The following is a 27,726-nucleotide window of genomic DNA, read 5'->3' on the forward strand; positions in this document are numbered from 1 at the left end:
ATTTACAATTGTGTAATGACTGGTTCTCAAACAGCTTGAAAATTGCCAATTGTCTTGATGGGTCATTAATGGGTCATATTATTTTTCTCCCTGTGGTAGCAATTGTAATACAGTGTGCTAGATACCATGGTTTTTAATTGTATTGTTAATGTTTCTTATATTTCTTATATTGCATCTTACTGTATTACAATTTGTATTCCATAGAATTCAAATTATATTAAATAAAACACTGCCAAAAGATTACATGTGGAAGGGGGAGTTAGCAGAAATTATCCCTCAACCCACCCCTGAACAGGGGAACAACTTAGAGCTATGCTTTTATCTTAAACACTAGCTTAGCACCAAATCTTAAATCTCAAAGTCACGATTCATCTGCAGTGCGTTTCTCCATGCTGAACCAACATTACACTTCCGGCTTATAAGGTCCTTGATCTGCCAGTCAAGCTATATTGATCCGAAGGAAAAATATGTGAAAAATCTAAGGTGCTTTCCCTTAAATTAGTTTTGTTGTGTATACCGTTGCTTTGAATTGCTATGGTATCGATTGATCTTCAGGTTGTTGAAACAACAATTGCGTGTGCTGAGAGGAGTCATGAGCTAATCCTGTCAACTTGCTTCTGATACTTGTTTAGCTATTACAGGTGATACTCCTTAATTCATCTGCAGTTTTGGGCTCTGCCACTTAAGTGCCTATCTTTGCAAATTAATCAAAAAAGGAAGAAACTGTGGCAGAAACCAGGTTCAGGTTAAGCACTGAGCAATCAACACCACAAATCTGTCCTACAGAGCTGGAAATTTCACTAAGAAACTTCTAAAAGAATGAAGGGTATCCATAACAGTTTTGAAAGCTACTTTAATAATTTTATATTATCTGTCCCAGAATAGGAGAAACCCAGAGGATCTTTTATTAAATAATCTTACAACACTTGCTTGTAGATGTACGAACTTTCCTCTTTTTTGTTTTGTTAACTGTAGGAAAGTATAGTAACATACTAACTACATGTGGTAATTAGTTAAGTTTGGGATATGTTTATTTTATGGCAAAATTGACCCACTAATGATTAGTTGCTCTAGTTAAGTTTAAGTCAGGAGGACTTACAACTGTTTGGTTCCGACTTGTAACTCATGTAGATTGCCTGAAGATTTGTAAGCCAACAAATACTGGTGTGTGTTTGTGTGTTAGTTAGTGGTAATATTTTTAGCATTTGCTGTGATTAGGCTAATTGCATCTCTTTCAATATTCATCAACTATAAAAACTGAAGATAATGGCTTGTTATTGGATTAATCTGCAAGGTAATAGGGTCTTGGTTGTTAATTTATTCTTGCTAAATTATTGTTTTGAGTAACCTTTTATTTTGTCTTTACTATTGATCTGCTGTGTTATATTAGTTATGTTTTTATATTGCTTGCTAAAACAATATAATCAATCGTGTGAGGTAGGGAGCTGTCCAAAGTAGTGAAGTCTAGCTACATGGAAGGGATTTTTCTGGTTGTTTTATTGTCATTGATGTGACTCCTCAAATAGGCCTCTGAAAGGACAGGCTAATATTTAGTGTCTTAAAAACAAAACAAAACAAAACAAAACCACAGCCCCATATTAATATATCTGTGTTGTGTTTGGCTGTTTGTGTGGATCTCAAGGGCACTTGCAGAAACTAGCTCAACATCTTTAGACGTGGGAAGCTGGTTAGAAATTTTTTAACTTGGATCGTATAGGATTTTTATTCCTCAGAGATAACTGGGATAACTATATACAAATAAGAAGATAACATCGTGGCAAACTAGCTTTCAATAGTGGAGGTTTGGATAGCTTAAATCAAAGGCTCCTGCAATTTATTTTATTTATTTAACAGCTAAATACATAAAATAAATTACACTGACCTTGTCGTTGACTTAGATTACTTAAATCTTATCCCAATATAATAACTGAGGAGAAAACCTAGTCCGTTTCCCCTTGTGCACACAGCTCTGTGTGCTTTGGATTGGGGCCTGTTGCCTTCAACACATAAGTGAGCCACTATATGCTTCATATTTATAGCCTCAGTAAACTCAGACCCTGATTTCCTTTGTTAGTTGGCAACCCAAGATTACAGCACAGTTTCCTGGTTTGAATATAACTGTAATTTCAAGAAAGCAAGGCAGCAAAGTTGAAGCTGGCACATAAAAGGAAGGGGGAACAAGTGAGAGAGAGTATGTTTGCCTGATTCTCATGTTAATAAGCCATGATTGATTAAACTATGATTGATGTATGAACTGGCCCATTGGTTTGGTTAAGCATAGTGTGCTACTCAACTTCACTGGTTTCCTTCAAAAATGTAAAATGGACAAGAAATCTCTTCTACTTTTTAGCATTTTGTACAATTCTTAGAATATGAGAATTCAACTCCACTTTGTCACTTGACATAGAAATTTTCTTTGTGCATACATATGCTTCTTATGTATGCTTATCATGTTGAGATTGTTGAGAAGAGAGCAATTGAAGCTCATGCAGATTAAGTCTAAATAAGTACTGCAAATGGTCAGCAAAGGTCAATTTGGTTAAGTAGGGATGTGCAGATTAAATAAAAGTCAGAAAGCTTAAAAATTACAAGCTGATGATCAAGAAGAGTTCAGAAAAAGCAGAAATAATATAAAACAATGACAAAGTAAGTTTTCACAGTGTCTCAAGTTATGTATGCCTAATGACTCTCTTCAGACAAACATTGCTTGAATAAACATAAGTTATAAACTACATATAACAATTTAATTTGTTACTGTCTATAGATCTGCTTTGGGCTATGTGGCTTGAATAATCTACACTGGGAACCTTAAAGCACATAGGATATAAGAACCAAGAGCTTCAGGCATACTGTCTTCCGAGGATTAAAAAACAACCTGGAAGTTAGGAACAGAATATTATGTATGATTACAAGGAAATCATTTTGGCTTAGAAACCATATGCCTGCATGCTTATAGCATGCATGCCTTACACAAAATGCTGTAGAGAAAGGAACCTGTTGAATTCAACTTCCATCAGCATCAACTAGCATGGGCAATGGCAGGAATGGTGGGAGGACTACAGGTTCTCCCTAAACCTTAATAGTGTCCAGGTATTCTGAGAGAAAGGAAGAGTGAAATGAAATTTAAAAGCATGATCATGATTGAGTCCTTGATAAATAACATTTGGAGGCATCTTGACCTTCATAGAAAGTTTTTAAAAATGGAGAAAAAGTAGTGTGGGCATATTAATTTAAGATGGCGTGTTGTCATTTCTTTTACTGAAAGGCAATCTCTACCTCTTTCTGTTTCTGACAGGGGAAAAATGTGTTAACATCTAAAATGGCATCATGCTACCTCACACAGATAGAATTTGAAGGCTTCTAAAGCTGCAACGCTGTTGGTAAGCATTTTTATAGTAGTCCTCCCTAAAACCCAGTTAATATTTTAATCATTTTCACTTATTCAGGAGTCAAAGCAGATGAGACACAACTGAATATTCTACCTCTTTGATTTGGTAAAAAGCACCTCCGGATGGTGCTGAGAGTGGCAGGATCATGGTACAGAGATGTTAGGGGATTTCTGATTTTTTGGGTGTGTGTGTAAATAATCATGCATACTATATATCTGGCAACATTTCCCTTTGGTTATTTACACTTACTCTGTAATATAATAAAAGAAACTTTACTCAAAATCCTCTACTCGGCTCTGAACTTTTTATATCAGAGATTATATGTCTTTGATTCTTTCTCATATGGTTTTTGGAAGGCACTATTTTCATGACTATAGTATCTGGTCATAGATGCTGCAGTGCAACACCATTGAACTGGACATTTCATGGAAGTAGTGTAGGAGTTGTAGATTAAACCACTATATAATTCAGGGCCTTGATCTCATTGTGGACTAGTTCCTTCTCTGAAGTTTTTAGGTTGTTTTATCTAAAGGATGAAAAAGGTCAAGATTTTGTGTCCTCCCCTTTATTTTCTCCTCCTCTTTTCCAATGGTTTTGTTGTTGTTATCATTTTCTTGTTTTTATTATACTGTGCAATAAAAGAAAATTGAGATAGTCCTATTCCTTGTTTAGCTAAGCTCAAACAAACAAAAAATAATGCCCATGAGAACATTTGGTATTAGTGTATTATTATGGTGGCTGTGAGTAAAGCTTTTGATTTTGATAGGTCTATATATTGGTGACACAGATGGGGGTGATATGTTCTGAGACATAGCTGCTATTATTGCTAGTGACAGGGCTTCCATTAATAGATGCAGTGGCTCAGAGGCTGTGAGCGTGAAGTGAACTGATCTAAGCAGAAAAGAGAGCAAAACAAGCTGAATTGTGCATTTAAAAATTTACGGTGGGTCAGTGAGACCAGGATACAACTGTGAACTTCTTTTTTTAAGAAAGAAGCAGCAGCAATAATAAATGAGGGCATCAGGGCAAATTACAACTATTAATTGAATGCTGTTGCTTAGACATAGAATATACTTGGTTGTGGTTCCTTAAATTATAAATTAATGGCTGCCAAAGAGAACCTGCCCTATCAAGAGTGTGTAGTCTCATGAATTACTTGTAAGCTATGTAAGATAATAATCTTTTTCAATGCAAAGATGAGGCTGGGTGGGCTTATAAAAACTAGAATTATGGAGTGCTGGTATAATGTATAAATGGTGAAATCTGTGAGTCAAATCTCATCTTACCCACAAGCTCACTAGGTGGTCTTAAGACAAGGCATTATTATACTTTTTTTTCATTTGCACCCTATGATCATAAGATTGGTCTATCTTGGGGTGTGATTATAAGTATTACTCTCATGGCTCTCACCATGCTTGACTATTGGCTCTGGTACCTGGGTGATGAAAGTTGTAGTTTGGCAACATCTGGAGTTTCCCCCAGTTGGTATATGAAGCAGTTTGAAATATTTATCGGTGCTTTTAACACTATTGGGTTGTCCTTTACGGTGACATTGCCTTGGTGGAAATCACTTCCACAAGCTGTTTTTTGGTGGACACCCCCCCTGTGGCTCCCACTTCCAGATCTCTGTTCCAGAGGAACCCTGCCCCCCACTCTCAGAAAACGCTTTCCATGAGGTGATGGGAGGCTTAAGTCAATATGGGAATTGGGGAAAATGGTGGTGTGATTTGAATGAATGAAAGCATTGTCTGCTAAGGTAAAGCCACATTACACATAATGATATTTTGTTTGCTTGTTGTTTTTTTAGGAGATGATGGGTTGGGGAAGGTTGGATCCAAACATGTTCTTCCACTCATGGAACAGCTATTTCCATCAGCAACAGTAGACTCTCATAAACAGCAAATCCCTTTTGTGAGTGGAGGGTCTCACTCCATCCAAGTATGGATACATCCAAATATCCTCTCTAAACTCTAGAAATTTAATTCAAATTTCTCTGGTGGTCTATGCATCCAGACTTCTAATATCTCCATAGTTTAGTGTATCTCTGTTACTCAGAGACTTTACAGTAGCCCTATTTCATTTGGAGCACATAGCAATAGTGACAGAAAATTCTAATCACTAAAGACAGTGTTATGAAACTGGTTGGTGATGGTGACTTGCAATGAATCCATTATAGGCAAATATTAAGAGACCTGCATTTGCTAGATAAATGTGGCTGCCTCTTTCAGTGTCCAAAGGAATTCTAAGGCAAATGCATGAAGGCAAATGCCTTGATGCATGGAAGCAGCCTTTCATATGTGGATTCACTTTCTACTCTGGATTGGCTTTCTAGACTTGGTTCTATGCATTGAAAGGAAAATAGAAGAAAGGCTAAACACCTATATCTACCATCCAGTGTTCACAATAAGTCATAGCAGATGGGTCCTGCAGAAATGGTTTATGCAACTTTGGAAGTACTGATCACTGTTCTTTTGGCGTGAAGTTGGCTTAAATTAAGGTATATCCTCAAACAGGTTATCTAAGTTGACCTTAATAATGTTGTTGGAAATCACTCATGTTAGGGATGTAGGGGAAATGTGGAATATAGACATGTTTTAATGGTACCGATCAAACTGTGACAAATACTTAAGAATTAAAACTTTGCACGCTGTGACTTCCCCACCCGCAACATTGTTAAATGTTCATAACAACTCATTTATCTTCACTGAGGGCGATGATGTTTGGTGGGGGGGGGGGATAATGTGAGTAATTTTAAAATTGTTCAGTTTACTTAGAGAAGTTCATAAACATTGATTTGTCACATCATGTATGACAAAATGTTTTTTGATCTCCAAACTTTGAGTGCTGCTGGAACAAAGCAGTGCAATAAAATGATTTTAACTGATGAGACATAACTGCATCAGTCTATTTCCATGCCAAATGTAAGCAATCCACCTCAATTATGCTAATTGGTACCCTAAAAGAAAATGTTACAGCTGTTTGGTAAATCAGGAAGGTAGAGAGTTTCTTTTTCAGCAGAAAACATTCCACAGTGTTCTTGCAATATAACAGTCAAACTGTTTGTATTTACATTTTTTAAAAAATAAATCATATAAATTGGCATCTCATTCTCATCATCAAAGTTGCCTATGTTTGCATAGGTTGTGCATATTTTCAGATCCTGGTGAATCTGAAGGTCTATATTTGGCCTGTTTGAAGAATTCTGCTTCATTAGTTTTGCCTCATTTGTCCAAAACAAATGGACAGGTTGCAGTAGTAAGAAGAAGACAGGAATTGTGACCAGTACTATATCTCTTAATAAAGATCTTCATGTTGTTGTTTTTGGAATTTATGTCTAACACAGGCTTTCAGACTGCTCAGACATATCTCTACCCTCTTAATAATTTTAAATAAGTAAATGCAACACACCAATAAAATATTTATTTATATGAAAAGCACCCTCTCTATTCAGTTTTGCAATATTGATTAAAAACCTTTGGTCCCCAGCCCGCCTTTCCATCAGTGAAGGAATTGCCAGAAGTATGCCATTCCCTCTGGGAAATGCTAAATTCTAGATGGATCCTAGAACAGTACTATCCCTGAGATTATATGGTTTCATTCCCCTCCCTCTTGTCTAAGAAGCATCAGGAATGGGAATGTGTAGGTTTTATTATCAAATGTTGCAATACAATTCCTTACAGCTAACAGACATTACTCAATTTTCATTTAATGCATGTAAGTCAAATCAAATACCACATATAGGTTGTTTCTGCCATGAAATACAGTGCTAGCAATGAGATGTATAATTGAAGATAGCAAGGGAAAGCCACTCCACATGCCATCAAGTGCAGTGCAGAGTCTGGAAAGCCTATTTTACTGGATATCAAAACCTATTTTGCTGGATATCAAAACATTTCATTTGGGAATTAATTAACACTGGAAACACATTGTGGCAAACTCTTTAGGCATATCTGAGCCTGGCTTGAGTTCATGCTGTCCGAAGAACACCGCCGTTAGTTGGATAGCCTGCTGCTGGCAACCTATAAACACATGTGGTCACTTTCATGATCCAAATGTCTGTAGGAATTAGTTGCACTCCTAGGGGCCCTAGTAGCAAACTTGTCAGTTCTCCTGAATACTGTGTTGATGGCAGAAGTAATTGTCCTCCAGCTTGACTGTGGGAAAGCATAGAGGGAAATGACCCTAACAAATGGTGATTCAGCCATTTTGTGACCAGTAACATGCTGGGATTCCAGAAGTTATTGGAGCAATAACAGCTAATGAGAAGAACACTTTCCAAGCTTTGAGGAACCTGATTAAAAATTGTGCAACCGATTCTCACCCCCACCCCCCATGCTGCAAAGCACACAACAGCATAGCAACTGAGAAGTAGGGAGGCAAGAGCCAAATGGGCACCACCTCCCCACTGCAGGCATTTCTGTACAAATGCCACATCCTGGCTGGTCTGTTAGTTATGAAGCAGGATCTGTATGATGATGAGGCCAAATGAAACTCAAAGGATAAGAACACAGAACACATGATTAGCAGGCCCAGAAACCTACCAACCAGCCAACCAACCTGGAGCTAAGCCCAAATTTCTCTGCGGTTATTTTTCCTGAGAATGTTTCTGATATCTTGCTTTTTCTCACTCTCCCCGAAAGGCCACTTTGCTGAATATACAGCAACATTTTTTGTGGTGATCACAATTTCATCCCCACCCCCAATACCCAAGAAGAACACCAGGCATTGTGGCTTATGGAAAATGATTGCCAGCATGTCAAAACATTTGCAGCAGCCAAGAAAGCAAAGCAAACCAAAAACAAAAACAAAAAACAATGGAGGGTGGGGGACAACTAAGCCGTTCTACTGTCGGTGTTAATTTTGACCTTATTTACTGTGAGAAACTGTTGAAGAATTTATCCACACACCTCAGGACAATTGGCTGAAATGGTGCCCCAATTTCTCTGCCCAAAATAGGCTTCAAAATGTTGCAGGGTCTTCTACCATACTATTTTCCAAATGTACCTTTGCTAACTGATTAATATACTGGGGATGTCTGTTTATGATTGCCAAGTATAATTACTTTCTCTGTCACCAATTTGTTTTGATTGTGCCATAAAAGAGCATTCTCTTGGCATTTAGAGTATGATAATTCAGGGAAAACCAATCAGAACAACCAGCACTTATCTCTGTGACTATATTGCCTTTGCATAACTTATCAGCATTCTAGCTGAGCGATGCATAACAACCGTGTTTTCTGTCCTGAATCAGACAAATTGTTCTTAGCTAGAGGTATCTAGCACAACACCTTCCCTTGGAACGTGGTTAACGCTTATGTCCACACAGCACCCTATGTGACTTTTGCAACCACTGCTGGACCTTTCAATTGCAATGTGCTCTATGGGACTTCCCTTGAAGTTGATCTGGAAGCTGCAACTGATGAAGAATGCTTCAGCGAGGTTGCTGAGATGTCCACATATTTTACCTGTGCTGAGGTAACTGAATTGGTCGCCAACCAGCTACCTAGTCAGGTTTACAGTACTCTTGTTGACATAAAAACCCTGAACAACTCGGGACCAGGTTACCTAAAATAATTCCTGCATAGACCTTTAATATCACTTAGATCATCTGGGGAAAATTCTACTCATGGCACTGGACCCTTCATAATATCACAGAGCATTGATCTGAAAACAGGCATTTTCTGCAGTTGCCCCTCTTCTGTGGAATACCCATCCCTCTGCCATACACAAAGTAACAATCATGTCAGCTGCGTTCCATTGCTGACATAGAGGGAGAGTGTGGAGAGACAGGTGGAGGTAATAAGGCAGGAATGCAGAAGGGGGAGGAGGAGCCAATTTGCAGTAGAAGCCAGAGAACAAGGAGAGTGCCGAGAACAAGGAGAAAGGAAGGGGGAGTTCAAAGGAGAAGATGCAGACTGACAGCTGTAGCTCAGACTCAGAGGGAGCGCTACCGGGAATTGCCCATCCCCAGGTGTGTAGGCTTGCAAAGATTAATGAAAGGTGTGAACAGGAAAGGAAGCGTAAGTGGAGCTTTAAAAGTGGGAGGAGGAAGGGGCATACCTCAGACTCAGCAACAGCAAACTTGGAAGCTGACGCTGAGTGACTGAGCTCCAGAGTGATTTGTGTGTTTTGAGCAATTAAACCTGAGTTAATTGCTGCCAGCATTGTCTTGCTTCGGTGGGAAAGACCCAACCATAACAAATCATCAGTTGCTGCAGATGTGTTGTGAAGACTTATCTCTGCCCAAGCTTTCCTTGACCCGTATTATCAGACCTGTTTTATGTGAATCCCCTAATACCTGTTTTAATATTTTACATGGTTTTATGTTGCTGCTGTATTGGTTTCGGACTGCATTTCTTATTGATACTTCTTAACATAAATGTACTCCACTTAGATTTTTGAAATATTAAGCAATTTATAAATGCCTTTAAAGATGCTAGAAATACTTGGGACTATGGTAACCTGGGTTCAAGTTCCTGCTCAGCCATGATGCGTATTGAATTATTTTGAGCTAGTTATTATCTCTCTGTTGAAGCTATTTCATAAGAATGTTGTATGTTTAAAATGGGACAAACACAAATCATTTGCCCTTAGGGGAAACATGATATGCAAATATGATGAATTAAAAAGAGTAAGAGCTCCTCCAGACAAACTGTTAGTTCAGCACTCATCCTGACTTGCTTGCACAATAAATTTGGTCTTTATTAAACATTCATTCTGATTCGTTTACAGGGTAGTTATATGACAATGAATATTCATTCTGCACCCATCCTGGTTGGGATCCCATTAATTATTTCTTCATCCCACACTTTTAAATTCATTTCCCCATCACTTTCCAAACCACAAAAAGTTGCACTGGTTAACAACCACTTAATCCACTTCAATTGAAAAAAATCTAAAGCTACAGTATGCCATTGAATCCTTCCTGAAAAATAGGAATGGTCTGGAGGCACCCTAAGTGAATAAAATTCAGAAATGTGCACACAGAGCTCCTGTGCTAAACTACCCATTTACATAGGCACCTATGTGCAAAGATTCCATTGCATAAGCATAGCTGCCCTAAACAACAAAGAGAATAGGAAAATATGCACCCATTAGAATTCTGTGTGTACGCTTGACCTCTTTGTATCGGAGCCATATTGTGCCACTCATGCTCCTATGAGTCATGTACTTTGTTCATACCAGCTTTGGAGATTAATGTAAGTGTTATTTTTGTCCACTGCCTAGTTTCAGCCAACTGCTACGGGCTATTGGATTTAGTGACACTGAGCAATGAAGAAAATAAATATTATTGCCTAGAGCACTGTGTTACAGGGCATGCCAAGAAAAAAAAAGTTATAAGGTTTTGTTAGATTATAAAGAATCCTAAAGGATGCTGGGAAGGGGCCAGAAACCTAAAGCACTAAATAGTATAGAAAAAGATGCCAGATCATTTCATTTTTTCTTTTTTTTAACCCACTACTTAAAATGTCCTAGTTCAGGACAGCAGAGCTTCTGATTTTCCTAGTGAATGCATTCTGCCAGGCGTCTATTGTGGCTAGGGATGGATGGACCTGTCACTTTCAGTTCTCTGTTTATCTTTTTTTTCCAATTGTGAATTCAGTTCTCCAGATTTCCACAGCAATTTGGGATTATGATTATGATTATTTTTTAAAATGTAATGAAAATTCATCAGCATTTTAGTGTAGATTTCTCCTAATAAACACAAATTTCTATGCAGTTTTGACTAAAGTACATATTTTTGCAAGTAATATCCCCTGATATAATGCATTATCGGTATGTTATCTTTCACTAATATATTTCTTTTTGTGCACACTTCCCCATGATATATGCATTTTTGTAAACATTGCTTTGTTGGAGAACTGCACTGCAAAATTCAGATAGGTGTGAATTTCAAAACAATTTCAGAAAGTGATAATTCAGTAGATTTGTCTAGTAAAGAAAATGCCACAGTCTACTGCATCTGGTGCAGCCGACTCCTTCTGAATTAGTCCCTGGAACATAATAAAACTTGAAAACAATGACACATGAAAACAAAGTAAGATGCCTAAACATGCTCAGTGTTTTGTTTATATAATCAGTTGATCTCTCAGGGAATATTCATCCAGGTCTAACCTTGTGCCATCACAACAAATATATTTTTATTAGTACTTATGAACATTTAAAACTCTTTACAATCACAAAATCTATTATCAGTTAAGAAAAATAAGTCTTTTACCAAATCACTTGGGACTGAACCTGGGACCTTCAGCTTTTCATTACTAAGGAGGGTGGTTGGCTGCAGAAGTTCTGTTAACTGGACTTCTACCAAAAGCTGTCTGTATGATCCTTATTGTAGGAATGTTTTGTCTGGATAGCACTTGTTGAAAGTTTCAACAAATGGGAGCACGTGTGTGTGTACATGTGCATAGGCACATGCACTTGTGTTTTTTTGTGGGGAAAGAGAATATTTTCCTCCTGAATATTATTTTTGTTTTCTGACTCCTTCTTCTTCTGGAACAAAGATGCTGAATTGAGTTAAAATTCTGAAAGCTCATTGATGTGCAAAGATGTAATTAAGCACTGGAAGACATTTTTAAATTTTATGTGTTTGGCTGGATGATAGGGGCTGTCAAGCAAATCATTTTAACAGGTTTAGCTCTGTTATTACAGAAAAGCACTGAGACAGCATGTTTTCTTACTAGGGACTTGCCATGAATAATAAAATTCTGTCTTACTTCCCTTATTATCTGTTTTCCTTTCCTGTAGGGGGAATAAGACAGGATTCTAAGCCTCTGCTCATCTAATTAAATTGCATTTCTACTGTATTTTCCATTTTGTAGTGAAATATATCATGCAGAAAAGACCCATTCTCATTTTGGCACCACTTCTGAAATACTGGATTTCATTCTGTAATTGATCATTTTTAGTCTTTCATCCATTCTAGATTGAAAAGGATAAAGAACCGGATCTTCTGTCACTGAAATGACAATGCCTTAATCTCCTTTCTGCTTGCTATTTGAATAGTAACCTGGGAGCTACCTTACTGGGAAAACTATGAGTCCATTTAACTTCCTATTCTTACTCAGACTGATTGTAGAAAAGTATATGGGTATACAGAAGAGTAATAATAACTCATTCCTACCAGCCAGTTCCTGTAGTCTAAGCTTTAAGTACATTGCTATCAAGGAGATCTACACCTAATTCACAAATGACCCTATGAGCTTCAGACTTTCCTAAGTTATCATTATGTGTGCTTGGAATCTACAGATCTTGAATGCAGTCTCAGAAAAGTCTGAGAGAAGGGTAAAGTGAATAAGTCAGCCTGTTTTGCTCACACAAAATCCAGTGTCAACATCATTATCCCACGGGGTTTTGGATGGAGGCAAACTGTTTTGTATAGCATCCAAAAGTATGATAAGGGTGGTATTAACTTGGCTTGACACTGGAATGCAACACACACACACATTAGCTCAAGGATCAAATGGGAATTGAGATGTGTGTGTGTGTGTGTGTGCGTGTGTGTGTGTGCGCATGTGTGTGTAAATAAAAGTAAATAGCAAAGACAAACCAACCAACCAGACATTCTTAAATGAAAAATTGTAGCAGAAGTGTTAAATGAGAAGAGGACTATGCCTTGTCTGATCAGGACTCATGAGTACTGGGTCTGCCAATAGCATTTAGTGGAAGTCCCCTACCCTTATTTCCAAAGGGAACGTTGTTTTGGACTTTGAAAGTTGAGAGGTTACAGCTGTGTAAAGGACTGTGTGCATGGACAGAACCCATACAGGGGCCTTCTTGTATGGTAGACGTTACTACCTTGATTCTGCCCATAGCAGTTAAAGCACAACTGTTCACATCATTGAGCATCCCTGCTCCAATTCTTATAGTTGTGCACTGTATCCCCCCAATATCAGGACAAGTAACTCTGGGACAAATTCCACATGTTGTGTGTCCTGCTTTCTCCCAACCATCTATTCCTTTCCTTGTCCACAGCTGTTGCCCTGTGAAAAGGGAGAGGCAGACACAGGAAGCCACTGGCTCTCTGTAAGACCTCCCATTGGCAAACACAGCCTTAGAGGAAGCAAACAAAGCAAAGCTAATCTGTGTGTCATGCAAAGTCTTTGGTGAGGTTGGGGAAGGGAGATTGTTGTTGCTGTCATTCTGCCATTTATGCATGGTAATCTAGGAAAACATGTTCTCCTGAACAAACTCAGAAGGTATAACTATCATTTAAAACAAGGCTGTGAAAAGCTCTGGAGTAGCTTAGAAATGTTTTCCCCTACTGTTAAGTAAATACAAGCAACAGAGCTGCTAGCATAATTGCAAAAGGTCAACATTTTCATGACCTATCACAGGTGACTCTAAGGCCCTGTTCTAAAAAACAACAGATGGTAATGAAACTCTGCCTGGGATGCACTACTTCAGGCTGCAGAAAGAGCTCACATCATTAAGTAGGAAAGACTTGGAGCAGTAGAGCTCTTGCTTTGCATTCAAAAGATGTCAGGTTCAACCACTGGTATCTCCAGGTAGGACTTTCAAAGACTCCAGTCTGAATCCCTATATTCAGGGTCAGTGTATTTGTGTACCACATTTTCTACAAATACATCTGTGCCCAAAGCATTTTACAGGATAGACAACTGAAATGCCATAACTGTGATTTGAATACAATGCAACATAAATCCATCATTTAATTCAAAACAGTGGCAAATGTTTAAATGAACATAAAACATACCAGTTGGTCAATTAGCCAATAATATTACAGTGGTACCTCAGGTTAAGAAATTAATTCGTTCTGGAGGTCTGTTCTTAACCTGAAACTGTTCTTAACCTGAAGCACCACTTTAGCTAATGGGGCCTCCCACTGCCGCTGCGCCACCAGCACACGATTTCTGTTCTCATCCTGAAGCAAACTTCTTAACCCGAGGTACTATTTCTGGGTTAGCAAAGTCTGTAACCTGAAGTGTCTGTAACCCGAGGTACCACTGTATTATAATACCCACAGTATCCAATGCATTCCAGTGGTTCATTATGAGACCTAAGAGATCTCACTCATATGAAACTCAAGGAAAAAGACGAAAAGATAAAGCAAAATAACCACTAGGTTCTTCAGGCAGCCCACCACTACAGTAAATACCATTCTCTCACCTGGGCCTCAAATTTTGGTCCTAAAGGTGCACACTCATCCTTGTGGCAACTCCCCTATTGGCTGACTCTAGAAAGCAGAGCACCAAGAGAGGCAAGATGTCCCCATTAAAGGTTATGGTTCTAAAGAGAGCATAAAAGCCTTTGCATACTGACAGAGCCATTGTCTGCTGGTTTAGGCAATGCTAAGCTAGAGATACTCTGGCCAAATTCTGTGTGACTGCCATAAAACTTAGGGAACAAGTTGTGCTACCAAAATGATTAAGGTTTTAAATAATAATTTTAGGTTATATTTTAGTGATCAAGATTTAATATATATCTGAATTGTCTCTGTTATACCCAATTGAAATTCAATGTATTCCTGTTGTGTTTTATGATTTTCCTGATATTGTAAGTGACCTGGAACTGGTCTGTGACTGTAATAATAGAATTCTATTCTATACTGAGAAAGAGAGACAGTGACATAATTCAGTATCTGTGAATCCTAAGAACCCTACTCCACAATCTTCCACACAAAAGGAAGCCTTAAGATATATAAACAAATAATGCCAATAATCTTGTGTGTGTGCTTGTGTGCATACGTGTTTACTGTTAGAGGAAGTCAAGTACCTCCCAGCAGATGGGAAAATTTGCTCCAATGTGCTCAGTGATCTCTTAGAGTTTAGTTTCAGTGAATTTCTGTATGAGAATGTGGTTAATACAGTTTAGTTTTAGCTGGAGTCGGGGTGCTGTCCCTAGTGGAGTGGAATCACTCATGTTTGCTTTTCCTTTGACTGAAAATGTTTCTCATATTATGTTTTTGTGTATTCCATGATGCAACAATCATACAGTTCAGCCGACATTTTCCTTTAGGTTAGCTTGATACGAGTCTAAATGCTACGGAAACTTCCTGTCACTGTCCTGACATTTAACAGTGTAAGCAAAGTCCTACATTAAAATTAGGCCACTTCCTCAGGGCAAATGTGGGGGAGGGAGTTATCTAGATAGAGAGTGCTGAGTGCTCACTTCTTTAAAGAACCTTGGCATGGATTTGTTGAATATTTTGGACCTTATGTGGAAAATTGCATCTTGATTAGGAACTTGAAAGGACACTTCTGTGTTGAGTACATTTTATAGCTAAAATAATGTAGCTATGACAACATGTTCCTTGACAATGGAAAAATTAACACATTTCACGTTTGCTTTAGTTATTTATTTTTTTTGTAGATTTTCTTTCAGCTGTCTCATTCCGAGGTCTTACGGTAGGGTTATACATAAAAATGTGCAGAGAAGTAGGCAGGGATAGAAATAATCAGGGAAGGTCTGTGGCTCAGTGATAGAGCACATGCTTAGATTTGGAAAAGACCCCTGTTTGGAATACTGGGGAGCTGATTCCGATCAATGGAGACTATACAGAGCAAGATGAAGCAGAATAAGGCTGCTTCTGCCTATGTCCCTGTCAGGGAACTGCCATCAGCTCAGAGACAAGAGATGGAAGGGCAGTTGTGTTATAGAGAGCCTCCGAAAATCTTGCGAAGCAGTTCCTCTTCCGGCGAGGAGGAAAGCCCCACCTCCAGTGGAGAAGAAGCGCAGGGGCAAGGGGATGCTAGGGAGAGCCTTAACACTGAGCCTGAGCAAGCCGGAGAGGCAGGAAGCACGCCCTTGCCAGCGCCCATTCTGAGCAGTAGTTTTCGGCACAGGGAGGGTCGGAAAAGGCTGGGGGTGACAGGACTTTTATGCTGGGGGAGGTACACAAACTGACCACTCCCAGATTCTGCTAGCGATTGAGACAGACATGAACTTACTACTCTCTTCACTGTAAATAGTTTGCACCAAGAATAAAGCCTGTAAATGTCAGGTCAGAGTCCTGCCTGGTTACTCTCGAGTAACCACCATAGCCACTGAGAGTCCCAATTAAAATGTTAGGCAAATAGCTAAGCCTAACAAGTATAAACAAGTCATTTCAAACTGTTCTGAAAGATACTCAGATTTGAGCGTGACTCTGCATGGGATTTTCACACATGTGACTAAACCACCTTTGACCTCTTTCACTACTATTGTATGCATGTGAATGATGTTAAAAGAACTTTTTTTCAACACCACAGCTACATTTTAGTGAGCTACAGTTCTTCATTTGCTTGAAACAAGCCAGGGAAAGGGGGAGAAATGCATAAAAAGACCCTAAATTACAACCCAGTGTGCTGAAGTACTCATTGGACTTCAAATATTGGACTACAGCATCTTGCAGTCAAATCTGTGCTAGTCACACTCAGCATAATGCTTCTGGGTTAAAATGGGGAGGAGACACGATATATACGGCTCTGAGCCCCTTTGAAGCAGTGATGTAAATAAATGGTCAATGCACAAAATGGTAATCAAAGCTAGTCCCCTCTGTTCAATGCCACTGAAATCTTCTCTGTTAAAATTTATTTTTTCACATACACAGACAGCAGATGGTTCTGCAGCTAGTTATATAGCTGCTGAGAAATGAAATGTGCAGTGTCACTGCCCAGTGGAGATAGCAGCTACCGTTTAATGGTGTGCTACTCAAGCATTTCTCATTAGCTATATGTCCCACTGGACTGATGGGCATTGGATAATTCCTATATCCTTAAATGGCAGCATGATCTTAATCTAGCAGAAATGGATGAAGGTGATGAAATGGCAGGGAAACAAATTAAAGATTTATTTTAAAATATTGTCAGCAGCAGAGTGTATGTTAATTCTCCCTCTCCCTTCTTTGTTTATTGCACAGGTTGATTCATCATGCTGGAGTTAACTGGAAGGAGCCACCGTGCCAACGTAGCAGAGTAAATGTTGAACATCTTGCCACTTCTGATTCTTGGATTGTGATATCAGCACTGAAAGAGAAGCAGACCCAAGGGATGGGCTTTAAGCAAAAGAACTCCCTTGCTTTTTGTGCCACGGGGATCTGTCTATGGTCATTCTGCTGAGACACATACAACACTCATTTTGGGGGCTTCTTTCTGCCTTGGCAAGATTATTTTTGCCCCTTATTTTATTTTCCTTGGCCAACTCCTCCCTCCCCCTCCCCCCACTTGCACACTCCCCTCCCTCCTCACTTTTCTGTCCTTTCCCGACTAATTTGATTCTCCATCTGGGTGTGGAAGACAGAGGCCTGCGAATGTTGATGTAAATCATGTCAAGGCCAATGGGACTCTTATGGCTGCCTTTGATCTTTACTCCTGTTTGTGTCATGTTGAATTCTAATTTCCTCTTCTGGATAACTGCTCTAGCGATACGGTTTACGCTTATCGATGGACAAGCACAATACCCAGTCGTAACCACGAATTATGGCAAAATACGTGGTGTAAGAACACCTTTGCCCAATGAAATACTTGGTCCTGTGGAGCAATACTTGGGAGTCCCTTATGCTTCTCCTCCAACTGGGGAAAGACGATTCCAGCCCCCGGAGCCTCCTTCCTCCTGGACCGGCACACGGAATGCCACACAATTTGCTGCTGTCTGCCCACAGTATCTGGATGAGAGATCACTGCTCAACGACATGCTGCCTGTTTGGTTTACTGCCAACTTGGATACTGTGATGACGTATGTTCAAGATCAAAATGAAGACTGCCTGTATCTGAATATTTATGTGCCCACTGAGGATGGTAAGTACATTATTCAGCCATAAGCTGGCCAACTAGCCTGCCTACTACAAATAAGTGAGACTAGGGTATTTGACTGTAGAACATGCTATAGTCACCTTTCAGCTTTCTCCTTGACTCTTGTTAGACAAAAATGTTATAAAACACAGTAGCTTGTTTATATTAATGCTGATGTGTGTGTCGGCTGTGCATATTTTGCTATCAGAATGCAATTCTATTTTCAGATGTATATCAATCCCCACCACAATGGTTGTTCATGGAGGAAAAGTCAATAAATAATAATAATAAGAAGAAGAACATTAAACCCATTCAAATAGGAAATGAGTTGCTTTGATTATTAGTGTACTATATAGGCCCTCTGAAGAGAAAATAGGTATAGTGTATTTTATTCTGTAGAAGACTTCTGAAATGTCATTGTTTATGTAGGAACTAGTTATACTTCACATTTCTTCGAATTTGTTTGATGAAGGTGTTTGCAGTCTAAAGACCTCATCATTTTTAGATGATTCGCCATTTTAATAATGCTGTATGTATATCTTTCATTATGGCAATTAAAAATGGGTTAGTCAACAGCTATGGCACAGCAATGAGGAGTCACCATCATTTCTGCCCCACCCCCACCTTCTGGAACATCCTTCTCTAATAATTTCTCTATTGATACCTTTTATTGCAAATCTTAATGACATACTTTTCCTGTAACAGGGACAATCTTTTAAACAACATTTTTCTGTAACATACTAACAATGTACTTTGAAAAAGACACCATCGGAGGTATTGATTTCTGGCTTGCAGGCCATGCCTTATTCGAAAAATAACTTGCTGGTTCTACTTCACAGAATAATGGAGAATTGTACTACGTAACGATGTTGGTAAACACTCCAAAGCAGACCATTTCTGTTAATGTCTAATTTTAATAACTGTATGATTTGTCCCCAGTCTTGTAACCTGTGCCAATGTAGGTATGGAAGACTGAATGCCATTAAGTGCTTCATTTTCAATAGCTAAACACTTATATATGTATTTGAGTATTCAAACTGTTGTAATTCCCTTGCTCTGACTGCTGCTTGGATCTGAGTACATATTGTTGCTGGCTTAATCATTTTTCACTTCAGACATGGAAATGTAGAAAGTGTAGTAGATGGAATATAATATAGGACACTTAAGCCACCACAAATCATTCTCCCCCACATCAAGGGTGGAGATCCTACAGCTCTAATGGACTTCAGAATAACGTCCTTCAAGCTGCCACCTGCTTCTTCAGTCACACTGCAGCACAGCAAAAACATTTGTATCAAACTGAGATCCTCCTCTCACTTTACCTCGGAAAAAGTCAGTGCATTGATCTCCCACAGGTCATCTTGCTCGGCAATGTTTCCCCTGTGCTGGCAGTAATCTAGGATCCTGGGGTTTTCATTAGTTATGGGGAGCTCTGAGGTAAGGTATGAGACAGCCTTAGTTTAAATGACCTAGCCAAATTGCAGCTAGCTTGGTAAGAAAAACAGCAGGGAAGAGTTCAGTGCAGTTTCTCTGTTCCTCTGGTTCAGAGAGAAGGCTGCAGCATAGACTTTCTGTCACCTTTCTTTTCTTTTGCATGTTAAAACAAAGGAGATCTCACCTAGCTGTTCTTGAACACGTAGGAATTCAAATAAATGCCAGGGTTTCTCCTTTTACTTCATTATGCAAAAAAGCTCCATGACATGGTGTACACAATGCAGGGTGCTACACTGTAGGGAGCAGAGATGGGAAAACTGTGGTCCTCTACCGATGACATTGGACTCCTACTCCCATCAACCACAGCCATCACAGCCAATGTTCAAAGAAGATGGAAATCGTAGCCCAATAATATCTGGAGCGCCAAAGGTTCTCTGCTGGTGACCTGTGGAGCTCCCTGTGTGCATTTGAATGCTCATCAGAAGCACTCTTTGTAGAGCAACTCCTGGTTGATACTTCATCCTGAAGTTTCCCCCCTATGAACTCTGTGCACAGCTTTAGACCAGATTTCTTATTATTATTTGGAATGGGAAACTTTCGTATCATTAGTGGCATATGATTTTGGAAAATATGATCTAGGACAATGCTTAATCACAACTAATCTGGAAAGCTCCTGTTTGTAGGTAACTAGAAGGAAATATTTTAAAGTGTGAGTATTGTGTGCGGGTGGGGGAGGGGATTCAATGCAAATTTTAAAAGGGATACATATATTTTTCCTATGTTGTCCTTGCAGGAAATCTGATGGCAGATTGATTCAGTTCCTTCTTGGTAACTTGAAATCTCTGAGCTAAGCCCTTTGTAAAGTAATTAGCATGACAGTTTTGTTCTAAAGAGCAGCAAACTAATTCAAGTAACAACAGCTTGGGCATGTAACAAAAGTGTTTTAACACCAGCTGTTGTTGTTTTTCCTGAACATGTATGCCTAGGGGAAAAATATTCCTTCCAAAGCTTGCTTCATGCACTTTTAATTAAGAGGTGACCCCACAGAAATTATTGTCTCTCCCACCTTCTTCTTCCTCTTGCCATGAACAATCACTGAAATTTTTGAAAGGTTGTACTTACTCAAGAAACCAACAGAGGGCTCTTCAAGACTTTGAGATACAGGTGATCCGTGATAGGAGCTTGAGAGCTTTCCAAATCATTGGTTTCCTAGTTCTGGGAATTCCTTCTTTGTAGCAGGCAACAGCTTTTTGTTTTGTTAAGTATGGTGGAGGCAATTGGAGGTGTGCAAAAGTATTAAGAGTAGGGCAGCTGGATGTTTGATTCAGGCATATTTTAAACTAATGACTCGTCTTTAATTTATCAGGTGATATCCAGCATTAATTGTACTCAGAGTAGACTTGTTGAAACCAAGTTCATAGCTTTTAACGGGTTGACTCCGAGTTGGATAGCACCCATTCTCTCTCTTTTTGGCATGCAGAAGGGACCATGCAGTAAGGGCACAATTTGGGGAGCAGCTTTAAGGACAGAAATTGTGGGGAAATGACAGAAGTCATTGTACAATGACAAAAGTAATTGTGTTTACTACAAATGGGTAAAAGGGGCGCGGGTGGCACTGTGGTGTAAACCACTGAGCCTTGAGCTTGCACACTGATTGCCAGACCATCCGTGGGCCGGATTGAGAAGGTGATTAGGCCGCATCCGGCCCCCAGGCCTTAGTTTGCCTACCCATGTGGTTTGCCGATCAGAAGGTCGGCGGTTTGAATCCCCGCAACGGGGTGAGCTCCTGCCGTTCGGTTCCAGCTCCCGCCAAGCTAGCAGTTTGAAAGCACATCAAAGTGCAAGTAGATAAATAGGTGGCAGGAAGGAAAATGGTGTTTCCATGTGCTGCTCTGGTTTCGCCAGAAGTGGCTTAGTCATGCTGGCCACATGACCCGGAATCACTGTGGACAAACGTTGGCTCCCTCGGCCATTAAAGCAAGATGAGCACCGCAACCCCAGAGTTGTTCACCACTAGGGTCAGGGGTCCTTTACCTTTTACAAATGGGTAATGTGCCCCATCGCCTGCCAACCTAGCAGTTCGAAAGCACCTCTGGGTGCAAGTAGATAAATAGGGACCGCTTACCAGCGGGAAGGTAAACGGCGTTCCGTGTGCTGTGCTGGCTCACCAGATGCAGTTTGTCACGCTGGCCACATGACCCGGAAGTGTCTGCGGACAGGACTGGCTCCCGGCCTCTAGAGTGAGATGAGCGCACAACCCTAGAGTCTGGCAAGACTGGCCTGTACGGGCAGGGGTACCTTTACCTTTTTTTAATGTGCCCCATCATCCATAAAGGTGTGGGAGAGGAGGGGGATATGACATGAAACAGCTTTTCTGCTCTGCAGGCTTCTCTGTTTCCTAGTCTTACACCATACTCAGTCTGGAGCTGTGTATCTTTGTTTTTGTTTGTTTGTTTTACTTTTTTATATTTATAAAATAATGAGACGGTAAACTGTGCTTAATTTATGGGCAATAGCGTTCTGTGTGGCATGACATCCTTCTTGGTCTTTCTCTCTCTATCTGTTCTTTTAAAATATATCGGGCAAAATTGGTATTGTGCATTGAATAAGCTTTGACTGTAAAATTCAGCTGGAGTGGCTTGAGAGGGATTATTCGGAGTCAGGAGAACACTACATATAGGAGGAGAGATACCTAAAATAAGTTGAAGGATCCAAGATGTCTCACTTACTTTCTGGTCAGATACCATGACACTATGGTCAGGACTTTGGCCTACTGTTATACAAAATGAAGAAGAGAGAGAACTGCTGGGGGAGGAAACAAGAGGACAAGTCCAACTTTTCCACTCCCAACAGCAGCTCGATATACCATTCTCGTAGATTACTGGTGATATCAGGCAATACTGCTGCTTTGGGACAGATTGTAAGTAATTCCTCGCAGATCTCTAGCCCAATGGTTGCCATTAATTTGATTTGAACTGATTTTATAATGAATTGATTTTAGAATGCTGTATTATTTTACTGTTGTTAGCCGCTCTGAGCCCGGCTTCAGCTGGGGAGGGCGGGATATAAATAAAATTTTATTATTATTATTAAGTGAATATAGAAGCACTGGTGTGATCACCTCTCCTTTATCTATTCTATTCTCTTCCTCATCTCTTTCCTTGTTGTTATGCAAAATACTTTGTTGCATTTTACGGTTAATTGAAAATAGAAAAAGACCCTGCAATCCTACTTTTGTGACTCTGGAAGCTAAGGACAAATTGACACTATTGAAGAAGACAATGACCTCCTTTTGCCTCCACAATATGCATCTGTCTATAGACCACATGTTTGGATGTTTGGCATATTGACCCAATGAGAAATCTGCTTCTTTCTACTGAGAAAATACAACTACGCATTGATAGTTATTGTATTTTCTGTCCAGTTATTCTACATGGAAGGATGCTGTCACCTTTTCATCTGCTCTTTGGATTTGGCTGCCAGAATTTTTGACCCTATGAGACTCCTTTTTTCCCTCAGGGTGGACAGTTCTCTCTTTCCCATAATAGCCTTCTTGCTTTGGAGAGTTGCCTGAGCTTCTGTTTATAGTGTGGTGTCCTCTATATGTCACAGCAGAGTAGATTCACCCTCCCAGATGTAATCTGCTTTATCATTTTCACCTCAGCTGACTCTGGATTTAGTGTTTCTGTACACTGCACTCTGGCAACAAAACGCTTAGTCATTTGAGCCCTGGCCCAGGCCTTCAGATGAATTATTTAACAATAGCCTCAACCTTACTTAACAATCTGTAGTGTGAAATTTCTGTAACCTAAATTGCAAAGCATAGAATGAAGGGGGTCAATAATAATAGGAATTATTAACTCATCCAGGATCACCCGACAGTGTGTTCGGATGAGTGAAAACAACTGCTTGAGGCATGGGCCTGGAGAAAAGTAGCTATTATTTTATTGTCATCCTGCTCTTTCCCTAAGGAGTTTAAACAGGTGATCGTTGTGCTCCTCTGCCCATTTAATCCTCATGTAAGGTAAGGCTAGTGGAGAAATAGTGACCTAGTTTGAGCCAGATTAGAAACCATGTGCATTGCTCTGGCTTTCATGCTTTTTAAAATATAAGGTGCTTTTTATTCTACTTTTAAACAAACCCAAGTTAGATCTGAGGGATGGCTATTATTATTTTTTCATTTTTGTTAATTTAGTCAATGAATTTATCCATAGTTTTAACTTGATAGGTCTCCCAATGCCCAAATGCCACAAGTTCAACCTTTAGTCACCCACCGTGGATGGTTGCTTCATTGTCAAGAGAATCATCTTCATTTTATTTGGAGGGCTCCTATATTACGAGGTGCTCTGCAATAGCATTTTAGAAGCTAATTCCCTGGCCACAGGTTCATAATCTTACCCCAGTCACTACAATGTGGGAAAAGCCATAGGTTCTCTCAGGGATGGAGTAGAATTCAGCTGTCTTGCTGAATTTATAATAAAAAGAGGAAATGTTTTACTTATTCTTACCACATGGATATTTTATGATGCATCCCTTTCTTTTAGGGATCAATGATACATACATATAGTTTGTGCAACATTTTTTAAAAAACTAAAAGCTGCACAAGGATGCAAACTTGAGTGCAGAACCAGCTGGGGAAGGGGCTGCTCATTTCCCCGCCTCTTTCTCCTCCTTGCCATTTTTAACGTCTTCCTTGGGAGCAAAGCTGCAAGTTCTACTGTCTTTTCCTTAATTTAAGAATTGATTTGGAGTGAGAAACAGTTCAGGAGAAAGGTGTTAAGCAGCTACTGACCTGCTCATTGCAGCTGACCACAGTTCCATGGAACCACACATAACATGTAATCTGGCTGCCAGCAGCAGTGGACTTTTACCTTACTTTGGCACTATCAGAAACCCTGAACAACACAGCACAGTGCATTTTAAAAGATGAATGTCTCCCTTTTTTCCATGTCTCCAATCTGCTCAGTGACTGATGAGACGCTGATGGAGGGGAGGGCTATAGCCTTGATTCTCCATGATCTGACACTTGTAGAAGACTGTTCTACCCTTCCAGACAACGCAGATGAGAGTACTAAGTCAATTGTGGGATACCACAGCTATCAGCTGGATGCTCTACCCAATAGAATCTTAAGAATACTGCTGCTCTATCCCTCCTGGTCATTGCAAAACTTATCTGTAAGATTAATTAAAATGAGCTTCAGTTCAGTTCCTTTACTACAAGGTTTTAGGAGTTAAAACACTGTATGGGGAATTTAGAGATGTGAGTTATAAGTCTGCCTTAGGTGAGCTTTTGCCATTTATTCCTTTTTAGCTCCTAGACTCTCTAGGATTAATGCTTTCAATGCAATTGAAGAGATTCGTTTATAACCATGCTCAGTTTTGCTTCTTCTTTTTAAAAGGGCTCTCAGTAAGAAACAAATCACTCTGGATATGACAACAGAGGCTAGTTTTGCAGCAACATCTAATTTTGAGGGACTCAGCAAAATCCAAAAAGCAGTGTTATTAAACCTAGGACTAGTGTTTCATTGAAACATGTAAGGGAAAGAGTGAAAAGGACGGAGTGAGACTTGGTATTGCATTTTCCCACTTGCTTGTATCTGAATAATGAAAAAGAAATCGCCATAATAATGCAACTAATTTTTTTTAAAAAACAGCTCAGATAATACAAACTACTGGGTAACTTTTTTTTTTTTTTTTTGCTAAAGAAGGTGCATGCAGCTCCATGAAAAGCTCTGTACTGTTCTCATCAGGTGGGACTTGTGCTATCAGGAGTAGATAGAGCGCAACATAATTACATTTCTCAATTACTTCTGCCCATCAGGTACAAATTTCAAAATTGCTTCCCAGCCAGCAAAATATCTGCTCATAATAATCACATACAGAATTCTGATTTCCCCACTCCCAATCCTAAATATAATGTTGCTTTAGATAGGGGAGGGGGATTCCCCCCTAATGCTAAAAATTAATAAACAGTAGAAATTTGATTATTTGGAGTATTGAAGGGAAGATTGCAGGCTGGTGGGAAAATACAGGCTAAGCTTTCATTCCAAGCCAGGGCCTCACCTGGGATAGAGGCATCAATATGAAGAAGCTGTTGATGGCCCATCTGAGAGCCTGGGCAGACTGAGGTTGCCAGAGGTGATGGGGTGTGGGTTTGTAGTGGCAGAAAAAGAAGGTGTACTGAGAAGAAGGATTGGGGGGGAAAGACTGGGATTCATGTTGAGCAGACTGACAGAAGACTGGCTGGGAAAGAAGCCTGTAATCTTGCTACCACTCAGCAGAGAGTGGGGGGTGGCACCCAACTTCTGTAACCTCATTAAAAATATGCAACAGGTTAAGGAACCATAGCACAACTGAAACTAACCAACTTTCCATTTTGTCACAACCTGTGATAATTATGTGAAGAGTTTTGGAATGACTGAATGTTCTATTTCTTGATAGATTTCTTCCTCAAGTGACTCTGGTTGGATGCAGATAAGTTTTGCTAATGGGCAACTTACAACATTAGAAACAAATTGACATACACTGCATGTTTACAGGTGACCCAGTTTCCATATGGTGGCATGTCTGTTACACCAAATTTATTTGTTTTTCAATATTATTATTTTATGCTAAAACTTTTGGCCAGGTACTGTTCTCTGACATAGTAGAAATCTCTTGATGAGCCAGGAAGTCAGTGAGTTTTCTTGAGCATCTAATTGTATGCTTCGATTGTCTAGAAGAAATCTAGATGAGGATCTCCCCCCCACAACAGTTTGGAGTTCTCTTTCTGGGAAGATCCACTCACATGATTGTTGTTTAGCTGTTTTCCCCATGGTTGTTTGTGTCTGTTTTCCGCATCCAAACAATGGAATTGTTTGCTGCGCACTACCATAGAGAATGATGGAAGGTGAAGCTGTTTTGGTCTGGATGCCTAATTAATACCTTTTTATTCTGCATTATTCCACTAGGTGCTGCGCTGTAGTGGCATCTAGTGTCACCATGCAGGCATTTATCAATATAAGAATGGCAGCCCAAAATGGGGACATCCCATATGTTCCCATCTGAAAAGAAAGTACATTGATAAATAGAACTTGCAGTGTCTATTCAAGTAACCAACCTGATTATATAACCCATATTGATTTTATGAACTTATTCTTAGAATCCATTTTATATAGATAGAACTATAAACTAAATGGCATGTGCCAGCTGTGCATTTCAAGCATGAGCTTGAGACTTCATAATATGAGCATATAAGACACTGGACCAAGGTATATGTTGATTGGATGAGAGTTAGCCAATTTAATCCTATGTTGGTGATTTTCAAATGAGAGAGATTCAATGTCCTACCTAGCAACATAGCTTCTTCTCTGTCAGGTTTCTTCTAATGCCCCTATAAATCTCATATGCAAAGTAGCTCTGGTTACTTCTCCTGTCTGGATGGTATGGCAAACCGATCTGGATAGCAGCCATTCCATTCTTTTAGTTTATATAACATCAAAGGATTTTCCACTTTGATAATACATTAATATTCTTTTAAATATTGGTATTTATACTGGGGCTACTATGGAAGATACAGTTCTTGCTTTTTTGTTCATTCCTGCCAAATTATTATTATTATTATTATTATTATTATTATTATTATTATTATTATTATTATTTTCTTAAGTACTGCTTAATGCCAAAATAGGTTTATGCCATTTAGAAATTATAAAAAATCAATTGCACAGACATTAAAATAATAGCCCCACCCCTTTCATATGGAGCTACAGAATTGGCAGTTACTTCCAAAGTGAATTAAGGTCTCTTATCATAGCTATCCTAATACTCGTAACTCTAACCCTCTCTCTTTTGTCAGTAAATCCTGGATGGACTGCTAAAAAATATGATTAACATGGAAAGGCCAGTACTTTGAAATCTTTAAACTAGTGTGGCGCCCAAATCATGCCAAAGGTAAATTGCTTTGCATTTGAGTCTGTGGAATCAGATTAAATACATTACACTATATCATATGACTCCAGGCTGGCAGGAATAAGCAATGTTGTTATGGAGACAGACCATGAAATTAGGTTTGAAGGAGAAGTCTAAAAGTGAGGGACTCTGTGAGCTAAAAATTAATATTGGCCATTCCTATTCAAATGCAGGTCTTTTGTGAGCTCCCTGGCTGAAGAAATGAACAACATCACTCAATAAAAT

The 27,726-nt window shown here is 39.4% G+C and overlaps 1 protein-coding gene across 6 annotated transcripts in view; it reads left to right on the top strand.

Moving 5' to 3' along the window:
- The window catches only part of NLGN4X (neuroligin 4 X-linked), a 160,016-nt gene that overhangs the window by 19,451 nt on the left and 112,839 nt on the right, over positions 1 to 27,726 (top strand). For 4 of the 6 annotated variants that reach the window (XM_081858678.1, XM_081858683.1, XM_081858681.1 and 1 more), the window contains exon 2: positions 17,247 to 18,123. In XM_081858678.1, coding sequence (XP_081714804.1) covers positions 17,652 to 18,123 — 472 coding nt within the window. In that variant the 5' untranslated portion in view covers positions 17,247 to 17,651. Of the gene's footprint in view, positions 1 to 3,295; positions 3,381 to 17,246; positions 18,124 to 27,726 lie in introns of all 6 variants that reach the window. The other 2 variants (XM_081858679.1, XM_081858680.1) reach the window with 1 other exon arrangement.

Source organism: Podarcis erhardii (assembly GCF_964252035.2).
Source record: "Podarcis erhardii genome assembly, chromosome: 4".
NCBI classification, from domain to species: Eukaryota; Metazoa; Chordata; class Lepidosauria; order Squamata; family Lacertidae; genus Podarcis; species Podarcis erhardii.